The 23722-nt window shown below is 56.0% G+C and overlaps 1 protein-coding gene across 1 annotated transcript in view; it reads left to right on the top strand.

The window, feature by feature from the left end:
- The window catches only part of mtmr11 (myotubularin related protein 11), a 36879-nt gene extending 13824 nt beyond the window's left edge, over positions 1–23055 (top strand). The window contains 16 exon segments of the mRNA XM_069940592.1: positions 3498–3514; positions 4907–4965; positions 5256–5386; positions 6576–6663; positions 6765–6915; positions 7212–7299; positions 7375–7460; positions 13841–13965; positions 14280–14358; positions 14607–14677; positions 19261–19269; positions 19272–19432; positions 20165–20284; positions 20286–20300; positions 21536–21802; positions 22056–23055. Of these exon segments, the coding sequence (XP_069796693.1) occupies positions 3498–3514; positions 4907–4965; positions 5256–5386; positions 6576–6663; positions 6765–6915; positions 7212–7299; positions 7375–7460; positions 13841–13965; positions 14280–14358; positions 14607–14677; positions 19261–19269; positions 19272–19432; positions 20165–20284; positions 20286–20300; positions 21536–21802; positions 22056–22442 (1854 nt within the window). The 3' untranslated portion in view covers positions 22443–23055.
- Positions 23056–23722: the final 667 nt, after the last annotated feature.

Below are 23722 nucleotides of genomic sequence, written 5' to 3'. Positions count from 1 at the left end.
TCTTGTTGTTTTCGACTTTTCTCTCTTCGCTGCCATTTTCTTCTCACCTTTATTTTTACTTGTACCTTTGTTTTGTGCGTTTTTTTAAAACTCTTCGGGAGAGGGCTGGAATTCCCTGACCGGCCACTACTCCATCACGTGACTCCTCTTATACAGGGTCATAGTTATGGGTGATTTCAACTTCCCTAATATTAACTGGAATCTCCTGACTGCAAGAGGGAGAGAAGGAGCTGAATTTGTCAAGTGTATTAAGAAGGATTCCTGACACGGTCTGTGGACCAGCCGACGAGAGGCCGGGCTGGATCTGGTGCTGGGGATTGAACCTGGTCAAGGGACGGACCTCTCACTGGGGGAGCATTTTGGTGAGAGTGACCACAACTCCCTGAGCTTCAGCATAGCTATGGAAAAGGATTCTTTGGCTTGGCTTCGCGGACGAAGATTTATGGAGGGGGTAAAAGTCCACGTCAGCTGCAGGCTCGTTTGTGGCTGACAAGTCCGATGCGGGACAGGCAGACACGGTTGCAGCGGCTGCAGGGGAAAATTGGTTGGTTGGGGTTGGGTGTTGGGTTTTTCCTCCTTTGCCTTTTGTCAGTGAGGTGGGCTCTGCGGTCTTCTTCAAAGGAGGTTGCTGCCCGCCAAACTGTGAGGCGCCAAGATGCACGGTTTGAGGCGTTATCAGCCCACTGGCGGTGGTCAATGTGGCAGGCACCAAGAGATTTCTTTAGGCAGTCCTTGTACCTTTTCTTTGGTGCACCTCTGTCACGGTGGCCAGTGGAGAGCTCGCCATATAACACGATCTTGGGAAGGCGATGGTCCTCCATTCTGGAGACGTGACCCATCCAGCGCAGCTGGATCTTCAGCAGCGTGGACTCGATGCTGTCGACCTCTGCCATCTCGAGTACTTCGACGTTAGGGATGAAAGCGCTCCAATGGATGTTGAGGATGGAGCGGAGACAACGCTGGTGGAAGCGTTCTAGGAGCCGTAGGTGATGCCGGTAGAGGACCCATGATTCGGAGCCGAACAGGAGTGTGGGTATGGAAAAGGATAAAAGCAGACAAAATGGGAAAGTGATTAACTGGGGAAGGGCTGATTATGAAGGGATGAGGCAGGAACTAATGAGAATAAATTGGAAACATGTTCAAGGGTGAAAGCACAGAACTAATGTGGAGGAAGTTTAGGGACCACTTCTGCTGGGTTTGTCCCACTAGGACAGGGAAAAGATGGTAGGATAAGGGAACCGTGGCTGATGAAACAGGTCAGGCAACAAGTTGAGAGGAAGAAGGACATGTAGGATTAAGGAGAACCCCAAGGTGTTCTATGTGTATGTGAAGATTAGAAGGATGACGAGAATGAAGGTGGGACCGCTAAAGGATAAGGCCTCCCTTATCCCTCCAACATGTGTCTGGAGGCGGAGGAAGTTGGGGAGGTCCTAAATGAATACTTAGCTTCAGTGTTCACAAGAGAAAAGGAGATCAGGGTGATTTTGGAATAGAACAGGCTTCTTTCTTCTGGATAGTGTTGAGATTCAGCAAGACGAAGTGTTGGATCTTAAAAAATTAACATTTTGCTAAGTCCCCAAGGCCAGAAGCGATATACCCCAGGCTTCTGAGGGAAGTGTGAGAAGAGATAGCTGGGGCAGGAGCTATGATCTTTGAGCCCTATTTGGCCACAGGAGAGGTGCCAGAGATTGATGAATGGCAATTGTTTAAATAAAGGTAATCTGGGAATTATAGACCGGTGAGTCTTACTTCAGTGGTGTGCAAACATGTGGAGAGGATTCTTAAGGTCAGGGTCTATGAGCATTTGGAGAAGTCCAGTCTACTCAAGGATAGTTAACATGGCTTTGTGAAGGGAAGGTCATTCCTCACAAGTCTAATTTGAGATTTTTGAGGAGGTAACAAAAGAAATTGATCAGGGTAAGATGGTAGATGTGGTCTACATGGATTTTAGCAAGACATTTGACAAGGTCCCCATGAGAGACTCATTCAGAAAGTCATGAGGCCTGGGATCAGTGGAATTTTGGTCGTGTGATTTAAAAAATTGGCTTGCAGATAGAAAGAAAGTAATAGTAGAAGGAAAGTATTCTGCCAGGAGGTCAGTGACTAGTGAAGGGGCTTCAAGGATCTGTTCTGGGACCCCAGCTCTTTGTAATTTTTATATGACCTGGATGAAGAGGCAGAAGGAGGGGTCAGAAACTTTGTTGTTGACCTGAAGGTTGGAAGAGTTGTGGATGGAGCTGAAGGTTGTCAAAGGATACAAGAGGATATGGACAGGATGCAGAGTTGGGTGGAAAAGGGGCAGATGGACTTCAGTCTGGATAAATGTTAGGACAAACCAGAAGGCTGAGGACAGGGTTAATGGTCGGTTACTTAACAGTGTGGATGAACAGAGGGACCTTGGGGTCCAAATCCATACATCCCTCAAGGTCACCGCACAGGTTGATAGGATAATTAAGAAGGCCGATGGGATGTTGAGCTTCATTAATTTGGGGATTGAGTTCAGGAGAGGTCATGTTGCAACTCTACATATCTCTGGTGAGACCACATTTCGAGTATTGGGTTCAGTTCTGGTCACCTCATTACAGGAAGGATGTGGAAGCTGTGGAGAGGGAGCAGAGGAAATTTACCAGGATGTTGCCTGAATTGGAAAATGTCCGATGAGGCAGAGCTGGGACTTTTCTCTTTGGTGTGTAGAAGGATGAGAGGAAACTTGATAGAGGTCTACAAGATTATGAGAAGCTTAGACAGGGTGGATGGGCAGTGCCTGTTTCCCAGGGCAGAATCTGCAAACATCAGAGGATACATGTACAAAGTGAAGGGAGGGACACTTAAGGGAGATGTCAGGGTTAAGTTTTGACACAGAGAGTTGTGGGGGCCTGGAGTACATTGTCAAGGGTGGTGGTGGAGGCTGGAACATTAGGGGCATTTAAGAGACTCAGGCACATGGATGGAAGAAAAATAGAGGGCTATGGGGTAGGGAGGGTCTAGTATGTTATTGCAGGTATATATAGGTTGGCACAACATCGAGGGCCAAAGGGCCTGTACTGGGCTGTAGTGTTCTATGTTAACTTAAATTTGCTCACCCTCTCCACCTCTGCTCCCCCCATGATCACGAGATAGTACACATCTGGTTTTCTCTTCTGATGGACACAAAAGTAAGGACGTGAAAGGACCTTGAATGGTTTTCCTTTTCGTAATTAATTTCGCGACAGGTTTATTATCCTCTGATTGTACAAGTACAACTCGACGATGCAGCGTTCTCCGGTTCTCGGTGCAAAACATGCAAACAACACAACCAGACATAACACGTACTGACAAACAATACATATGCAGGACAAGTATTTCATTTATACAAAAAGTAAATATTGCTTTGTACATGGGAGAGTCTCAGAGGGTAAGTGTGAGCAGTTCCTTTGGTCGTTCAATGTTCTCACTGCCCGTGGGAAGAAGATGTTCCCCAGCCTGGTGGTACTGGCCCTGTATCTCTTCCCTGACAGGAGCAGCTGTGTGCAGGGTGGAAGGGGCTCTCGATGATTTTGCGCACCCTCTTCAAACAACGATAATTCATTGTGAATGAAGTTTATTTTGGGGAAAAGTAAATTGGTTATATCCCTTTGAACATCAGAAATAGGAGCAGGAGTTGGCCATTCAGCCCATCGTGCTTGCTCTGCCATTCAATATGATCACATTGATCTGATGCTGAGCTCATCTCCATATCCTTTAATTCCCCTACTGTGTAAAAATCTACCCAACCTTGTCTTAAATATATTTACTGAGGTCACCTCCAGTGCTCCAATGGGCAGTGAATTCCACAGATTCACCCCCCTCTGGGAAAAGCTGTTCTTCCTCATCTCCACCCTAAATCTACTCCCCTGGATCTTGAGGCTATGTCCCCTCGATCTGGATTCCCCCACCAATGGGAACAACTTACCTGCCTCTATCTCATCTATGCCTTTCATAATTTGATATGTTTCTATCAGATCCCCTCATTCTAAATTCCAGCGAGTGCGATCCCAGACGACTCAATCCCTCCTCACCTCTGGAATCAACCTGGTGAACCTCCTCTGCACCGCCTCCAAAGCCAGTCCATCCTTAGCTTCCTGTAGACGCTGGGAGATATGCTGAGTTTCTCCAGAACATTTGTGTGTTGCCCCAAATCAATTGAGATTCCATCAGTTGCCAAGTGCCCTTCGAAGGAAGGACAGGACTTGGTGTCAATGTCTATGTTATGTGCGAGGCGCTGGGAGATTCTGTTCCCTGAATTATGTTTGAGGGGGAGTTTCTGTTCTTGTGTGGGGAAGCGTTGTCACAAATGTTACCGCTTCTGGGCTGTGAAGTTTTTAAATGTAGACATACAGCAGGGTAATAGGCCCTTTGCCAACAAGCCCATGCCACCCAATTAACCTACAACCCCTGGTATATTGTGAACGGTGGGAGGAAACCGGAGCCCCCAGGGAAAACCCACATAGACATGGAGAGAAGGCACAAGCTTTTTACAGACGGCACAGGATTCGAACCTTGGTCCCGATTGCTCGCTGTAACAGCGTCACTCTCACCACTATGCCGGCCGGGCTGCCCCCACGCCAGCCTGGCCAGGCCACCCCCTTTATGCTGTGTCCAGGAACTCTGATGGGTGGGACATTTCCAGAGCATGGTCAGACAGGGACCAGGCAGGGGAATCCAGGGTCCAGTCGTATTCCTGGCCCTTCAGCATGTTGAATCTGTGCCAGCCCATTGACTGTTCATTTTGGGCTGAATGCTGTTTAAGGCACAGCACATTACTGTCTGTGCCTTCTGTCCCTGGGAAGGGGAGGAGGTTCTGCATTTGGACACTCATTGTGGAAATAAAAACCTTTCACTCTCCACTCCCACCCCCCCCCCAAAAAAAACAGGAGCCGGACCCCAGGGCTGGACCATTGGGGGAGGATCACGTGGCCTTGACCTGCATTGAGCGGTTGGTGTCGGGTGAGTTGTGGGGGGGTGGGGGGGGTCGGCAAGGGTGGAGGGGGATGGGCTGGATATGAGGAGTGTGTAGGGATGGGTGAGGAAAGGAGGGGTGTGGGGGTAGACTGGATGGGAGAGAGGGGGTCAGGATTGATGGGTGGTAGGGGGATGGGCTGGGTGGGAGAGGGGGTGGGGAGTGGTCTGGATGGGTGGGATAGGGAGATGGGCTGGGTGGGAGAGGGGGTGGGGAGATGGGCTGAGTGGGGGGGTTGGGATGGGTGGGGGCTGATGTGCCGGTCCTATCCCTGCAGGCAGCAGCGCCCGGCGGTCAGGGCTGACGGACACCCCCAGCCCCCACTCCCGGCCCCAAGAAATCATCCTGCATTGCCGTGACTTCCGCACCCTCTATTTCCAGCTGGACCCCCTCCCCCACTCCCAAAAGGTAACAGACACTTCCCTTCCCCCTCCCATCCTCCCTCCCCCCATCCTCCCTCCCCCATCCTCCCTCCCCCATCCTCCCTCCCCCATCCTCCCTCCCCCCATCTTCCCTCTCCCCCATCCTCCCTCTCCCCCATCCTCCCTCTCCCCCATCCTCCCTCTCCCCATCCTCCCTCTCCCCCATCCTCCCTCTCCCCCATCCTCCCTCTCCCCCATCCTCCCTCTCCCCCATCCTCCCTCTCCCCATCCTCCCTCTCCCCCATCCTCCCTCTCCCCCATCCTCCCTCTCCCCCATCCTCCCTCTCCCCCATCCTCCCTCTCCCCCATCCTCCCTCTCCCCCATCCTCCCTCTCCCCCATCCTCCCTCTCCCCCATCCTCCCTCTCCCCATCCTCCCTCTCCCCATCCTCCCTCTCCCCCATCCTCCCTCTCCCCCATCCTCCCTCTCCCCATCCTCCCTCTCCCCCATCCTCCCTCTCCCCCATCCTCCCTCTCCCCCATCCTCCCTCTCCCCCATCCTCCCTCTCCCCCATCCTCCCTCTCCCCCATCCTCCCTCTCCCCCATCCTCCCTCTCCCCCATCCTCCCTCTCTCCATCCTCTCCCCATCCTCCCTCTCCCCATCCTCCCTCTCCCCATCCTCCCTCTCCCCATCCTCCCTCTCCCCATCCTCCCTCTCCCCATCCTCCCTCTCCCCATCCTCCCTCTCCCCATCCTCCCTCTCCCCATCCTCCCTCTCCCCATCCTCCCTCTCCCCCATCCTCCCTCTCCCCCATCCTCCCTCTCCCCCATCCTCCCTCTCCCCCATCCTCTCCCCCATCCTCCCTCTCCCCCATCCTCCCTCTCCCCCCATCCTCCCTCTCCCCCCATCCTCCCTCTCCCCCCATCCTCCCTCTCCCCCATCCTCCCTCTCCCCCCATCCTCCCTCTCCCCCCATCCTCCCTCTCCCCCATCCTCCCTCTCCCCCCATCCTCCCTCTCCCCCCATCCTCCCTCTCCCCCCATCCTCCCTCTCCCCCCATCCTCCCTCTCCCCCCATCCTCCCTCTCCCCCCATCCTCCCTCTCCCCCCACCTCCCCACCTTCCCCCACCTCCCCCCCTTCCCCCCCCATCCCCCTCTGCCCTCCTCTGTTCCACAACCCAGTGTGACTCCCACCTCAGTCACACGAAGATTGCTTCTTGTTTTCCTTCCCACAGTTCACAGCGCTCATTGCCCAGAGCTGTAGGCCGGATTCCCCGCAGAAACTCTTCGTGTTTGACTTTGCAGAGGCACTGGAGAATTCGGGTGAGTATGGAGAATTCGGGTGAGTATAAAGATGTCTGGGGAGAGGGGGAGGTATTTCTGGTGTGGCTGCAGTGTGTTATTCCATGTCTGTCTCTCACCAGCCCCCAGTCCCAGAGACGTGGAACATGACCGCGATTTGGCCCAAACCCGAATGTTTGAGACCCACGTGGACTGGGAGAGGGAAATAAGCAGGACCGGTGCCCGGCGCTGGAGGGTCAGCGTGGTCAATGAGCGCTTTGAAGTGTCGGCCAGGTATGGGAGCAGTTCCGGCCCTGAAAAGTTATCATCACCATCCCCACCAGTTCTGTACTCCAAGTAACAGACCTGTTCCCACCAGGACTGAACCCAGTGTTATACAGTGACAGATCCATCCCCACCACTACTGTACCCCATTATTACACAGTGACAGACCCGTCCCCAACAGTACTGTACCCCAGTGTTACACAGTGACAGACCCGTCCCCACCAGAATTGTACCCCAGTGTTATACAGTGGTAAATGGGTACCTATCTGAACCACAGGCTGATGTTTGCTCCTTTTCCCCCACAGTCTCTCCAAATTCCTGGTTGTCCCGCAGAAGATTCTCGACCTGGACATCAAGAACCTGTCTACCCTCTTCACGGGGGGCCGGTTCCCAGTAAGTACTGGGTTGGAGGGATGACTGAGAGTCCTGGTTGCACCCTGTGTAACCCATGCTCTCTCCTCTCCACAGCGCTGGCACTGGCACCATGCTGGAAGCAACCTGCTGAGGATGGGAACCTTCCAGAGCACCAGTATAACTCACAGGGATGGACTCGGGTAAAAGAGAAGGTGTTGGTAGCTCATCACACACACCCAGGGTCAGACACAGAGTGAAGCTCCCTCCGCACTGTCCCTTCACACACTCCCGGGGTCAAACACAGAGTGAGGACTCCCCACGCAACGTCCCATCAAACACTCCTGCGGTCAGGCACAAAGTGAAGCTCCCTCCGAACCGACCCATCACACGCTCCCGGTGTCAGACACAGAGTGAAACTCCCTCCGGACCGACCCATCACACACTCCCGATGTCAGACACAGAGTGAAGCTCCCTCTGCACCGTCCCTTCACAAACTCCCAGGGTCAGACACAGAGTGAAGCTCCCACCACACAGTCCCATCACACACTCCCGGGGTCAGACACAGAGTGAAGCTCCCTCCACACCGTCCCATCACACACTCCGGGGGTCAGTCACAGAGTGAAGCTCCCTCCGGACCGACCCATCACACACACCCGATGTCAGACACAGAGTGAAGCTCCCTCTGCACCGTCCCTTCACAAACTCCCAGGGTCAGACACAGAGTGAAGCTCCCACCACACAGTCCCATCACACACTCCCGGGGTCAGACACAGAGTGAAGCTCCCTCCACACCGTCCCATCACACACTCCGGGGGTCAGACACAGAGTGAAGCTCCCTCCACACTGTCCCATCACACACTCAGGGGGTCAGACACAGAGTGAAGCTCCCTCCACACTGTCCCATCACACACTCCCGGTGTCAGACACAGAGTGAAGCTCCCTCCGGACTGACCCATCACACACTCCCGGGGTCAGACACAGAGTGGAGCTCCTTCCAAACCGTCACATCACACACTTCCGGCGTCAGACACAGAGTGAAGCTTCCTCCACACCATCCCATCACACACTCCCTGTGTCACACACAGGGTGAAGCTCCTTCCAAACCGTCACATCACACACTTCCGGCGTCAGACACAGAGTGAAGCTTCCTCCACACCATCCCATCACACACTCCCTGTGTCACACACAGGGTGAAGCTCCCTTTGCACAGTTCCATCACACACTCCCGGGGTCAGACACAGAATGAAGCTCACTCCACACTGTCACATCACACACACCCAGGGTAAGACAGAGTGAAGCTCCCTGCACACTGTCCCATCACACACTCCCGGGCTCAGACACAGAGTGAAGCTCCCTCCACACCACCCCATCACACACTCCTGGGTTCAGACACAGAGTGAGGCTCCCTCCATACCGTCCGATTACACACAAGCCCAGGGTCAGACACAGAGTGAAGCTCCCTCCACACCATCCCATCATACACACGCAGCGTAAGACTATGAAGCTCCCGCTACACCGTTCCATCACACAATCCCAGGGTCAGACACAAAGTGAAGCTCCCTCTGCGATGTCCTGTCACACACTCCCGGTGTCAGACACAGAGTGAGGCTCCCTTCACACCGTCCCATCACACACTCGCGGGTTAAGACACAGGGTGAAGCTCTCTCCACACCATCCTATCCCACTCTCCCGGTGTCAGACACAGAGTGAAGGTCTCTCTGCTCAGTTTCATCACACACTCCCGGGATCAGACACAGAGTGAAGCTCCCTCCACAACGTCCCATCACGCACACCCAGGGTAAGATAGAGTGAAGCTCCCTGCACACCATCCCATCACACACTCCTGGGGTCAGTCACAGATGAAGCTCCCTCCACACCATCCCATCACGCACTCCCGGGGTCAGACACAGAATGAAGCTCCCTCCGCACTGACCTATCACACACTCCTGGGGTCAGACACAGAGTGAGGCTACCTCCACACCGTCCGATCAAACACTCCCGGTGTCAGACACAGAATGAAGCTGCCTCCGCACTGTCCCATCACACACTCCTGGGGTCAGACACAGAGTGAGGCTCCCTCCACACCGTCCCGTCACACACTCCCGTTGACAGACACAGAGTGAGACTCCCTCCACACCGTCCCATCACACACTCCTGGGTTCAGACACAGAGTGAAGCTCCCTCCACACCGTCCCATCACACACACCCGAGGTCAGACACAGAGTGAGGCTCCCTCCGCACCGTCCCATCACACACTCCAGAGAGTGAGGCTCCCTCCGCACCGTATTGTCACACACTCCCAGGGTCAGACACAAAGTGAAGCTCCCTCTGCGATCTCCTGTCATACACTCCCGGGGTCAGACGCAGAGTGAAGCTCCCTCCACACGTCCCATTACACACTCCCGGTGTCAGACACAGAGTGAGGCTCCCTCCGCACCTTGCCATCACACACTGCCGAGGTCAGACACAGAGTGAAGCTCCCTCCACAACGTCCCACCACACATTCCCGGGGTCAGACACAGAGTGAAGCTCCCTCAGCGCCGACATAACGCACAATAGCAGGGTCAGACACAGAGTGAGGCTCCCTCCGCACAGTTCCATCATACACTCCAGGGTTCAGACAGAGAGTGAGGCTCCCTCCGCACCGTATTGTCACACACTCCCAGGGTCAGACACAAAGTGAAGCTCCCTCTGCGATGTCCTGTCATACTCTCCCGGGGTCAGACGCAGAGTGAAGCTCCCTCCACACGTCCCATTACACACTCCTGGGTTCAGACACAGAGTGAAGCTCCCTCCACACCGTCCCATCACACACACCCGAGGTCAGACACAGAGTGAGGCTCCCTCCGCACCGTCCCATCACACACTCCAGAGAGTGAGGCTCCCTCCGCACCGTATTGTCACACACTCCCAGGGTCAGACACAAAGTGAAGCTCCCTCTGCGATCTCCTGTCATACACTCCCGGGGTCAGACGCAGAGTGAAGCTCCCTCCACACGTCCCATTACACACTCCCGGTGTCAGACACAGAGTGAGGCTCCCTCCGCACCTTGCCATCACACACTGCCGAGGTCAGACACAGAGTGAAGCTCCCTCCACAACGTCCCACCACACATTCCCGGGGTCAGACACAGAGTGAAGCTCCCTCAGCGCCGACATAACGCACAATAGCAGGGTCAGACACAGAGTGAGGCTCCCTCCGCACAGTTCCATCATACACTCCAGGGTTCAGACAGAGAGTGAGGCTCCCTCCGCACCGTATTGTCACACACTCCCAGGGTCAGACACAAAGTGAAGCTCCCTCTGCGATGTCCTGTCATACTCTCCCGGGGTCAGACGCAGAGTGAAGCTCCCTCCACACGTCCCATTACACACTCCCGGTGTCAGACACAGAGTGAGGCTCCCTCCGCACCTTGCCATCACACACTGCCGAGGTCAGACACAGAGAGAAGCTCCCTCCGCACCGACATAACGCACAATCGCAGGGTCAGACACAGAGTGAGGCTCCCTCCACATGACCCATCACACACTCCCGGGGTCAGACACAGAGTAAGGCCCCCTCCGCACCGTCTTGTCACACACTCCTAGGGTCAGATACAAAGTGATGCTCCCTCTGCACTATCCCATCGCACACTCCCGGTGTCATACACAGAGTGAGGCTCCCTCCACACCATCCCATCACACACTCCCGGGGTCAATCACAGAGTGAAGCTCTCTCCACACCGCCCAATCACAAACTCCCAGCATCAGACAGAGTGAAGCTCCCACCACACCGAGCTAACGAACACTCGCAGGCTCAGACACAGAGTGAGGCTCCCTGCGCACCGACCCATCACACACTCCTGGGGTCAGACAAAGAGTGACACTCCCTCCGCACCATCCCATCACACGCTCCCGGGGTCAGACACAGAGTTAAGCTCCCTCCACACCATACCATCACGCACTCCCGGGGTCAGACACAGAGTGAGGCTCCCTCCACACCATCCCATCACACACTCCCGGGGTCAGCCACAGAGTGAAGCTCCCTCCACACCGTCCCAATACACACTCCCGGTGTCAGACACAGAGTGACGCTCCGTCCACACCGTCCCTGCACACACACCCGGGGTCAGACAAGAGAGAAGCTCCCTCCACATCGTCACATCACACACTCCCGAGGTCAGACACAGAGTGAAGCTCCATCCACACCGTCCCATCACGCACACCCAGGGTAAGATAGAGTGAAGCGCCCTGCAAACCATCCCATCGCACACTCCCGGGGTCAGTCACAGATGAAGCTCCCTCCACATCGTCCCATCACGTATTCCCGGGGTCAGACACAGAGTGAGGGTCCCGCGACACCGTCCCATCACACACTCCCGGAGTCAGACACAGAATGAAGCTCCTTCCGCAACGTCCCGTCACACACTCGCGGGCTAAGACACAGAGTGAAGCTTTCTCCACACAATCCCATCACACTCTCCCGGTGTCAGACACAGAGTGAAGCTCCCTCTGCACAGTTTCATCACGCACTCCAGGTGTCAGACACAGAAAGAAGCTCCCTCCACACCGTCCCATCACATACATCCAGGCAAGGACAGAGTGAAGCTCCCTGCACACCGTCCCATCACACACACCCGGGCTCAGACACAGAGTGAAGCTTCCTCCATACCGTCCCATCACACACTCCCGTGGTCAGACACAGAATGAAGCTCCCTCCGCACTGTCCCATCACACACTCCTGGGGTCAGACACAGAGTGAAGCTCCCTCCACACCGTCCCATCACATACATCCAGGCAAGGACAGAGTGAAGCTCCCTGCACACTGTCCCATCACACACACCCGGGCTCAGACACAGAGTGAAGCTTCCTCCACACCATCCCATCACACACTACCGGTGTCAGACACAGAGTGAAGCATCCTCTGCACAGTCCCATCACACATTCCCGTGGTCAGACACAGAGTCAAGCTCCCTCCACACCGTCCCATCACACACATCCAGGGAAGGACAGAGTGAAGCTCCCTGCACACCGTCCCATCACACACTACTGGTGTCAGACACAGAGTGAAGCATCCTCTGCACAGTCCCATCACACACTCCCGGGGTCAGACACAGAATGAAGCTTCCTCCTGCATTGTCCCATCACACTCTCCCGGAGTCAGTCACAGAGTGAAGCTCCCTCCGCACTCTCCCATCATACACTCCCGGGATCAGTCACAGAATGAAGCTCCCTCCGCACCGTCCCATCACACACTCGCGGGCTAAGACACAGATTGAAGCTTTCTCCACACCATCCCATCACACTCTCCCGGTGTCAGACACAGAGTGAAGCTCCCTCTGCACAGTTTCATCACGCACTCCAGGTGTCAGACACAGAGTGAAGCTCCCTCCACACCGTCCCATCACACACACCCACGCTAAGATAGAGTGAAGCTACCTGCACACCATCCCATCACACACTCCCGGGGTCAGACACAGAGTGAGGCTCCCTCCACACTCTCCCATCACACACTCCCGTGGTCAGACACAGAATGAAGCTCCCTCCGCACTGTCCCATCACACACTCCTGGGGTCAGACACAGAGTGAAGCTCCCTCCACACCGTCCCATCACATACATCCAGGCAAGGACAGAGTGAAGCTCCCTGCACACCGTCCCATCACACACACCCGGGCTCAGACACAGAGTGAAGCTTCCTCCACACCGTCCCATCACACACTACCGGTGTCAGACACAGAGTGAAGCATCCTCTGCACAGTCCCATCACACATTCCCGGGGTCAGACACTGAGTGAAGCTCCCTCCACATCATCCCATCACACACTCCCGGGGTCAGACACAGAATGAAGCTCCCTCCAGCACTGTCCCATCACACACTCCTGGGGTCAGTCACAGAGTGAAGCTCCCTCTGCACTCTCCCATCATACACTCCCGGGTTCAGTCACAGAGTGAAGCTCCCTCCGCACCGTCCCATCACAGACTCCCGGTGTCACACACAGAGTGAGGCTCCCTCCACACCGTCCCATCACACACTCCCGGGAACAGACACAGAGTGAAGCTCCATCCACACTGTCCCATCACACACTCCCGGGGTCAGTCACAGAGTGAAGCACCCTCCACACCGTCCCATAACACACTCCTGGTGTCAGACACAGAGAGAAGCTCCCTCCACACCGTCACATCACACAATCCCGGGGTCAGACACAGAGTGAAGCTCCCTCCACACCGTCCCATCACACACTCCCCGGGTCAGACACAGAGTGAAGCTCCCTCCACACTGTCCCATCACACACTCCTGGTGTCAGACACAGAGTGAGGTTCCCTGCACACCGTCCCATCAAACACTCCCAGGGCAGACAGAGTGAAGCTCCTTCTGCTCTGTCCCATCACACACTCCTGGGGTCAGACACAGAGTGAAGGTCCCTCTTCACTGTCCCATCACACACTCCCGGGGTCAGACACAGAGTGAAGTTCCCTCCCCTCCGTCCCATCACACACTCCCGGGGTCAGACAAAGAGTGAAGCTTCCTCTACACCGTCCCATCACCGCTTGTTCCCGTGTTATCTCTTGGTCTCTCACTGCTGCCTGTCCTCTGCCGTCAGTAAGCTGGAGGAATTGTTGTCTGGAGCTCATAGCCATCTGGTCGTGGTGGACTTGTCCGAGGATCTCCCCACTCCGGCCGACATCCACCAAGCCTACAGCCGCCTTCGGTCCCTGTGCACCCCTGGTGAGTTTATTCTCCACTACCCTCTTTTCCCCCCCTCTTTCTTTTTCCACCCTTTTCTTTCTCCCCTTCCCCTTCCCATTTCCCCCTTCCCCCTCCCATTCCCATTTCCCCCTTTCCCTTCCCCCTTCCAACCTCCCCCTCGCTCTATCCCTTGCCATTCACCGCTTGCTCCCGCCTTGTTCTCCCCTCTCTCCCCCTCCTGCTGCCCCTCCTTGCTCCCTCTCCTTCCTCCTTGCTCCCCCCCCTGCTCCCTGCCTCTCCCCCTCCCCCTCTACCTCCGCCACCCCCATGACTGGTTGCCTTGTGCTCTACAGAGCTGGCCCCTACCACAAAGGATGGGGAGGAGAAGTGGTTCTCGTTGCTGGAGGCCACTCACTGGCTGGAGTACGTCAGGTGGGTCTTGCCCATTCACCTGGGTGCTGGGGGATCCCATGGTCTTTGGTTCTCGGGTGGAGGGGTGTTGAGCTTGTGGGTCCCCAGGGGTGGGTAGGTGTCCCAAGGGTGGGGTCCTATAGGTGGGTGGGATTCCCTGGAGCAGGAATTGCGGGTGTGGGGCACCCTGGGGTTTATACTTTTAGAGTGGGGTTTGCGCTGACACTGGGTGGGGAGATGTCTCTTTCTGATCCTTTCTCTGCCTCCAGACTCTGCCTGAGGAAGGCTACGCAGGTCTCAGCTCTGTTATCAAACCAGAGGCTCACAGTTACCCTGCAAGGTGAGAGGTCAATGCCAAAGGTCACTTTCGCAAGGTCAGAGGTCATTGCTGGGGTCTCAATCTCAGGATGAGGAGTCATTTCTGGGGTTTTCCATCTGTGGTTCATGAGTCATCACTGGGGTGGGGGGGTTGTCTCAGTGTCATTGGGCATCACTGGGGATCGCAATCCCTGGGTCAGGGATCATTGCTGGAGTCTCCATCCTGGAGTGAAGGGTCATTGCTGGGGGTCGCTGTCCTGGGGAGAGGGGTCGTTGCTGGGGATCACCATCTTGGGATGAGGAGTCATCGCTGGGGGTCATGTTATGAGACCAAAAGACACCAAATCCAGCAGCAATAGAAATTCCTCGAGACGTATGGTTACTTAAACAAAAGTCGCTTTTAATTATCTTTAAACATAAAAACGGAATCAAACTTTTAACTTATTGCTATTAACCTAACTTAACCCCCCCTCTAATTCTAAGTGCAGGTGTATGTAATGTGTGTATATGTTCAGGAAAGTTCTTTGATGCACGTCCAATCGCACTTCTCACTTTTCCCTGTTCACCGGTATCAGCCAAACAGAATTTAACATTTATGAATTTTCACCAGACTCTAGTGAAAAGGTAAATGGTTACTGCTCAGGAAGGTTCTCGTTTGTTTCAGAGAGAGATTTGTTGCTCATTGAAAACAATGATGGGGCTGATTCCTTCTGATCAGCCACTTCAGTGTCTTGCCAAAGAAACTTACCCCATCATGGGTTTTCCAAATGATAATCTCTTCTTCCACAGATTCCTCTTGTTTCCCTTATTTCAGGAGAAACACTTTAGCCAGCCATTTCCTCTTGTAAGGACTAGAAGTATTTTGAACAGGCTGAACTCAGAACTCAACCCATCTTTAAAATGGGGTTTTCAACAAGCCTGCCAGCTTGTCATGTTCCAGTCCCAGCTGTTGATGCTGAACTGTGATACTGAATTCTGTCTGTCTCTCTGTTTCTAAAGCCCCTTTCACATTCCCATCCCACTAAATTGGCCATTCAGTGTCACGGGATAGGAATGGGGGTTTGGCCTTTCGCACTTGACCACTCCTAACTGGGACACCGAACACTTTCACTCTTGCAAGGAGCCATCCCCAGGGTTAGGTCTATTCTACCTTCTACTGGTGATGTCATGACACATCAAGTGATGGTGGATCTGCCCTAAATCCTGATCAATGTATTATGATCTTGTATTTGAATAAAATTAATCATGCCTAATTATAACATTATTAAGCTTTGTGTACAGCACAGTATGAGCCCTTCAACCCCTATTGTAAACCTTTCTCAGGGACTGTGGGAAATTGCTAGCAATAAATAGTAATAGCAGTCAATTTTTAAATGGATGGCAAGTTGGTAGCATTATCCCATACAATTTATAAAGAATGTGGGGGGAAAAGCGATGGGGGACGTGCCCTCCCAGAATGCCATGTGGCAGAGAAAGGGTTTTATGCCTGGCTGTATACATGGAGCATTCATAGAGGGGTTTCTCTGCCGCATGGCATTATGGAAGTCAGATCCGCCATTGCTTTTTCCCCATGGTCTTTATGAATTGTGCGCTATAGCACTACCAGTTTTTCCCCATGCTGTTCAAAAATTGTCCGTAGGTGCTATTTATTTCCTCTCTCCCTCCCACTGCAACTTCCCCACGGCAAAGTTTATACCTTCATTTTAATGTTTTCTTCCTGCATCTCACACAATCCCACAATCCAATTACCCGTTTCACACTTGCCTGGTCGCAACGCCAGGGTCTGCAGATGCTGGGGATTGTACGTGATGAGATGACGTCAATTGATACTTTGCTTTCACACTAACCCCTTTAAAGACCGTTTGGTGTTTGATTCCTGGGATCACTGGCAAGTGTGAAAGGAGATGAAGAGAAGAATCCTGTTTGTAAAACCAGAAACTCTTACAGGGCTGACTCAATCCTTGAAAGATTTTATCAGCACTTTGAGCCTGGACTGGCTATTTGCACCTGATTTTTAAAATTCCTTCCAAAGAGTTTATTGTCTTCACAAGGCGCTCGGTACTTCACTGTATCCCTTTCAGCAAAGCTCTTACATTTTAAATGATATGTGAAGTGTTGCTCTATCTCCTTCAAAGACAAATTTATAGATAATATAACCGTCGTCACAGTCACCTTCCCAGAGTCAGGGTTGTCACTGGTGGTTGCTGTCATGTGGTGAGGGTTGTCACTGAAGATGCTGATCCAAGGGTCAGGGGGTCAGCCTGCAGGGGTAGGGTTAGTTTCTGTAAGAACAGGGGTCGTGCAGGCAGTTAGGGGGTCATCGCTGGGGGTCGCTGGTCAGGGGTCATCATCAAGGAATGGGGGACTCCCACAACTCCCCTCCTCTCCCCCAACTCCCCTCTCCCCCCAACCCCCATCCTCTCCTCAACCCCCATCCTCTCCCCCAACCCCCATCCTCTCCCCCCAACCCCCATCCTCTCCCTCCAACCCCCATCCTCTCCCCCAACCCCCCCACCCCCTCCCCCAACCCTTCTCTCCCAACACCCCTCCTCTCCCCTCATCAACCAGCGCCCATCTCCTCATCCCCACCCAACCCCCCTCCTCTCCACCCCAACCCCCCTCCTCTCACCCCCAACCCCCCTCTCCCCCAACCCCCCTCAACCCCAGCCCCTCCTCTCCCCCAACCCCCCTCCTTCCCCCCAACCCCCCTCCTCTCCCCAACCCCCCTCCTCTCCCCCAACCCCCCTCCTCTCCCCACAACCCCCCTCCTCTTCCCCCAATCCTCATCCCCAACCCCCCTCCCCCAACCCCCCTCCTCTCCCCAACCCCCCTCCCCCAACCCCCCTCCTCTCCCCAACCCCCTGCTCTCCCCCAACCCCCCTGCTCTCCCCCAACCACCCTCCTCTCCCCCAACCCCCCTCCTCTCCCCCAACCCCCCTCCTCTCCCCCAACCCCCCTCCTCTCCCCCAACCCACCTCCTCTCCCCCAACCCCCCTCCTCTCCCCCAACCCCCTCCTCTCCCCCAACCCCCCTCCTCTCCCCCCTCCTCTCCCCAACCCCCTCCTCTCCCCCCAACCCCCCTGCTCTCCCCCAACCCCCCCTCCTCCCCCCCAACCCCCCCTCCTCCCCCCAACCCCCCTCCACTCCCCACCCCCCTCCTCTCCCCCAACCCCCCTCCTCTCCCCAACCCCCCCTCCTCTCCCCCAACCCCCCCTCCTCACCCCCAACCCCCACCTCTCCCCAACCCCCCTCCTCTCCCCAACCCCCCTCCTCTCCCCCAACCCCCCTCCTCTCCCCCAACCCCCCTCCTCTCCCCCAACCCCCCTCCTCTCCCCCAACCCCCCTCCTCTCCCCCAACCCCCTCCTCTCCCCCAACCCCCCTCCTCTCCCCCAACCCCCCTCCTCTCCCCCAACCCCCCTCCTCTCCCCCAACCCCCTCCTCTCCCCCAACCCCCCTCCTCTCCCAACCCCCCTCCTCTCCCCCAACCCCCCTCCTCTCCCCCAACCCCCTCCTCTCCCCCAACCCCCCTCCTCTCCCCCAACCCCCCTCCTCTCCCCCAACCCCCTCCTCTCCCCAACCCCCCTCCTCTCCCCCAACCCCCCTCCTCTCCCCCAACACCCCCCTCCTCTCCCCCAACCCCCCTCCTCTCCCCAACCCCCCTCTCTCCCCCAACCCCCCTCCTCTCCCCCAACCCCCCTCCTCTCCCCCAACCCCCCCTCCTCTCCCCCAACCCCCTCCCCCAACCCCCCTCCTCTCCCCCAACCCCCTCCTCTCCCCAACCCCCCACCTCTCCCCCAACCCCCCTCCTCTCCCCCAACCCCCCTCCTCTCCCCCAACCCCCCTCCTCTCCCCCAACTCCCCTCCTCTCCCCAACCCCCCACCTCTCCCCCAACCCCCCTCCTCTCCCCCCAAACCCCCTCCTCTCCCCCAACCCCCCTCCTCTCCCCCAACCCCCCTCCTCTCCCCCAACCCCTCCTCTCCCCCCACCAACACCCCCCTCCTCTCCCCAACCCCCCTCCTCTCCCCAACCCCCCCTCCTCTCCCCCAACCCCCTCCTCTCCCCCAACCCCCCTCCTCTCCCCCAACCCCCCTCCTCTCCCCCAACCCCCCTCCTCTCCCCCAACCCCCCTCCTCTCCCCAACCCCCCTCCTCTCCCCCAACCCCCCTCCTCTCCCCCAACCCCCTCCTCTCCCCCAACCCCTCCCCAACCCCCCTCCCCCAACCCCCCTCCCCCAACCCCCCTCCCCAACCCCCCTCCCCCAACCCCCCTCCCCCAACCCCCCCTCCCCCAACCCCCCTCCCCAACCCCCCTCCCCCAACCCCCCTCCCCCAACCCCCCTCCCCCAACCCCCCTCCCCCAACCCCCCCCCCAACCCCCCTCCCCCAACCCCCCCTCCCCAACCCCCCTCCTCTCCCCCAACCCCCCTCCTCTCCCCCCAAACCCCCCTCCTCTCCCCCCAAACCCCCTCCTCTCCCCCAACCCCCCTCCTCTCTCACTCACCCACTCTCTTCACTTCTCCATCCCCCACCTCACTCTCCAACATTCCTCCCTACCAACCCCATTCATCCCCCACGCCCCTAATATGTCCCGGTGTGTGTCCCAGAGTCGGACGACCGGACCTCTCATGTCTGGTGTCGTCGCTGGTCCAGCTCATCCTGGACCCTGAGAGCCGCACCCTCGCTGGATTCCAGAGCCTGGTACAGAAGGAGTGGGTGACGGCTGGGCACCGCTTCACCGACCGGCTGCAGCTCCTCCGGCACACCCAGAAGGATGAGGTGAGGCCCAGGTGCCAGTGCAAGGCAGCAGGTTTCCTGAGCATGGAGTGGAGGGAGCTTCACTCTGTATCTGACACAGGAGTGTGTGATGGGACGATGTGGAGTGAGGTTCACCTCTGTGTCTGACCCCAGGAGTGTGTGGTGCGACGGTGTGGAAGGAGCTTCGCTCTGTATCTGACCCCGGGAGAGTGTGATGGGACGGTGCGGAGGGAGCTTCACTCTGTGCCTGACCTGGGAGTGTGTGATGGATGGTGTGGAGGGAGCTTCACTCTGTGTCTGACCCGGAGTGTGTGAAGGGACATTGCAGAGGGAGCTTCATTCTGAGTCTGACCCCCTAGAGTGTGTGATGGGATGGTGTGGAGGGAGCTTCATTCTGTGTTTGACCCCGGGAGTGTGTGATGGATGGTGTGGAGGGAGCTTCATTCTGTGTTTGACCCCGGGAGTGTGTGATGGGATGGTGTGGAGGGAGCTTCATTCTGTGTCTGACCCCTGGAGTGTATGTTGTGACAGTGTGGAGAGAGCTTCACTATGTTCAACCCTGGGAGTGTGTGATGGAACGGTGCGGAGGGAGCTTCACTCTATGTCTGACCCCGGAAATGTGTGATGGGATGCTGTGGAGGGAACTTTACTCTGTGTCTGACCCCAGGAGTGTGTGATGGGGCGGTGCGGAGATATAGCTGCAGGTTATGTTTATTCCTGGGTATTACAGCTGATATGACTTTGTTTCGCCAGTCTCCGGTCTTCCTGTTGTTCCTCGACTGTATTTGGCAGCTGTTGGACCACTACCCGTTCTCCTTTGAGTTCACTGATGTCTATCTGCTGGCAGTGCACAGCAGCACCCACACTCTGCTCGGTCAGAACACGGCAGGTAGGGATGTCTGTCTGTTCTCATGCTTCTGGTAGCTAGTCTCCCGTCTCCCTTTCCTTCTCCCTCCCCCCTCTCTCGCCCCCCCCCCCTCGTCCCCCCATCTCGCATCCCCCTCTCTCGGGGATCTGTTATTCTATATATAAACCCCCCAAACTCCTGGATCAGACCCCTGTCTGTGACCCACCCCCCGGAGATCTGTCATTCTGTGTATAAATGTCTCATCACCCCTTTTGTGGCCAGTTAAGATAGACAACAGACTCGCCAAGGCAAACAGCGCCTTTGGAAGACTACACAAAAGAGTCTGGAAAAACAACCAACTGAAAAACCTCACAAAGATAAGCGTATACAGAGCCGTTGTCATACCCACACTCCTGTTCGACCCCGAATCATGGGTCCTCTACCGGCACCACCTACGGCTCCTAGAACGCTTCCACCAGCGTTGTCTCCGCTCCATCCTCAACATCCATTGGAGCGCTTACACCCCTAACGTCGAAGTACTCGAGATGGCAGAGGTCGACAGCATCGAGTCCACGCTGCTGAAGATCCAGCTGCGCTGGATGGGTCACGTCTCCAGAATGGAGGACCATCGCCTTCCCAAGATCGTGTTATATGGCGAGCTCTCCACTGGCCACCGTGACAGAGGTGCACCAAAGAAAAGGTACAAGGACTGCCTAAAGAAATCTCTTGGTGCCTGCCACATTGACCACCGCCAGTGGGCTGATAACGCCTCAAACCGTGCATCTTGGCGCCTCACAGTTTGGCGGGCAGCAACCTCCTTTGAAGAATACCGCAGAGCCCACCTCACTGACAAAAGACAAAGGAGGAAAAACCCAACACCCAACCCCAACCAACCAATTTTCCCTTGCAACCACTGCAATCGTGTCTGCCTGTCCCGCATTGGACTTGTCAGCCACAAACGAGCCTGCAGCTGACGTGGACTTTTTACCCCCTCCATAAATCTTCGTCCGCGAAGCCAAGCCAAAGAAAAGAAACTCACACACTCAATGTCATTGGAGTTAAAACTATATTTTATTCTTGTTCCCCCCCCTCTCTCCCCTACTATCTCTGCTCCCCCTATCTCTGGGCCCGCCCCCTCTCCCGGGCCCACCCTCTTCCCCTGCCTCCCCCAACTCTTCTCCTTCACTCTGCTCACCGCCTTTGCCCTCCCCATCTCCCTTTCCTCTCAGCCAGCTCCCTGTCCCACTGATGCACTGCCTTTCTCCCTGCCCTGCCAGGCCCCGAGAGGTGATCTGCTCTCCTCTACTTCCCCGCTATCAAATGGCTGGGCCCTGCCCCAGGGGGAGATTGCCGAGGACAGCCGAGTGGTGCTGAAGGGAGGCTACTTCGTCGAGGAGGGTGAGGCTCAACATCTGCCCACTGCCTGGGACTGGTCACTGCTCTACTCACCGGAACACCAGCAGCGGTTCCGGAATGTCCTGTACACCCAGGAACACCCAGAGGTGCAGCACAATGGGGGACTGCTCCCTCACCTCACTCCCCAGGTGAGTTCAACTGAAGGAGGAACGGGACAGAGGGTCCCTGCTCCCCGACACTGCCCAGAGACCCCGGGGTTGGGGGGGGGGCAAAATCAGCCAGGTTCCTGCTCCCCGTTGCTTCCCAGTGACCCTGGGGTTAGAGAGAGGGGGAATCTGCCAGGTTCCTGCTCCCCTCCACTGCCCAGTAACCCCAGGTTGAGAGGGGGGTACGTTAACCCAGGGTACTTGCTCCATGTAATTATCGCCCTCTTTGTTACAGGACCCTCCATCCCGTTGTCTATCCGTGCACCGGCTGTCGAGGGGCGACGTCTTGGTCCCCGCCGCCCCTCTTCCCTGGCGGACTCCCTCCATGTCCAAGCGACTCGCCAAGTGGAGCCGCTCACTGGAGAACCTGCTGGAACCTGTCCCGGGACTGGAGGTGCCCCGGCCCTCGCTCTCCTCCTCCTCCCTCCCCTTCCCTTTCCTCCCCTTCCCAGCCCCTTCACTCCGACTGTGGCGGGGCTGCTACCTCCGCTGGGAGGCTGCGGACCAGGCCTGGCAAGGCCGGGCCCAGCTGGGAGCTCTCTGGGATGAGCTCCGCTCTCTGGGCCTCAAGCTGCGGCCTGCTGCTGTCGCCACAGAAACCCCCAGCCTACCCAAGCGATAACCACTCCCCTCAACTTCCAGAACAAACAGTCTTGATTGGCCTTCAGACCACGGGTCTGGTTGGTCGCTGCTCACCCCTTCCCTCATCCGCAGTGGGACGGGGGAGTGGGTCCCTCACGGAATGCTACCTCTCCCTTGGACCCTGGGGTTAGGGGTCAGGGATGCTTCGCCCTCCCCAGGTGCAGAGATCCCTCCTGCCTCATTTCCCCCATGATTCTTGACACAGATGGGGGAGGAGGAGTTGCTCATCCCAAATTTCCTCCTTCCTCCACTCCCTCTGGGACCTGTTGGAGGGGGCTGGGGGCTTGCGTCTGGTTTCACCACCATTGCTCAGGATTGGGGGAGCGGGGGGAGAGTTGAACACACCCACTCCCTCTCTCCACCCCCCAGCCTTCAGCTGGCCCCCAACTCCACACCCTACCCTTGGAGGAGCTGGAACCCTATGGCTCATGACGCAGCCCCCGGAGAGGTTAGTGCAGAGTGACCGAGTCTGGGAGTAGACGGGTGGCCAGCCAAGGTGTGGGGGCGGGTTGCAGGAGTTCTGTACATATTCTGTAACCCAATTGATCTCAATAATATTTTTGGACAAGAATAAAATATAGTTTTAACTCCAATGACACTGAGTGTGTGAGTTTAACTGGCCACAAAAGGGGTGGTGAGACATTTATACACAGAATGACAGATCTCTGGGGGGTGGATCACAGAATGGGGTCTGATCCAGGAGTTTGGGGGGTTTATATATAGAATAACAGATTCCCAGGAGTGGGTTGCAGGCTGGGATCTAATCCAGGGGTTCGGGGGGTTATTTATACAATAACAAATCCGTAGGAATGGATCACAGGAGATATGGAGGTTCAGGAGGTTCTATATAGATCAACAGAACCCCAAGAGTAGTTGACAGGCTGGGATCTGATCTGGGGGTTTGGGCAGTTTTATCCAAAATAACAGATCCTCAAGTGGGTTACAGTTTAGGATCTGATCCAGGGGTTTCTATATAGAGAAACAGATCCCTGGGAGTTGGTTACAGTTTGGTATCTGATCCAGGAGTTTCTATATTGAATGATAGATCCCTGGGAGTTGGTTTCATGCTGGGATCTGATCCAGGAGTTTGGGGATTGTATAGAATAACAGATCTTCGAGTGGGTTACTGTTTGGGATCTGATCCAGGGGTTTCTATATACAATAACAGATCCCCAGGAGTGGGGTCAGGCTGGGATCTGATCCAAAGGTTTGGGGGGTTACATAGAGTAACAGATCCCCAGGAGTAAGTTACAGTTTGGG

This window comes from Narcine bancroftii, chromosome 5 (genome assembly GCF_036971445.1).
Source record: "Narcine bancroftii isolate sNarBan1 chromosome 5, sNarBan1.hap1, whole genome shotgun sequence".
NCBI classification, from domain to species: Eukaryota; Metazoa; Chordata; class Chondrichthyes; order Torpediniformes; family Narcinidae; genus Narcine; species Narcine bancroftii.
Note: the sequence above shows the minus strand (reverse complement) of the source record. Positions and strands in the feature narration are given on the sequence as shown.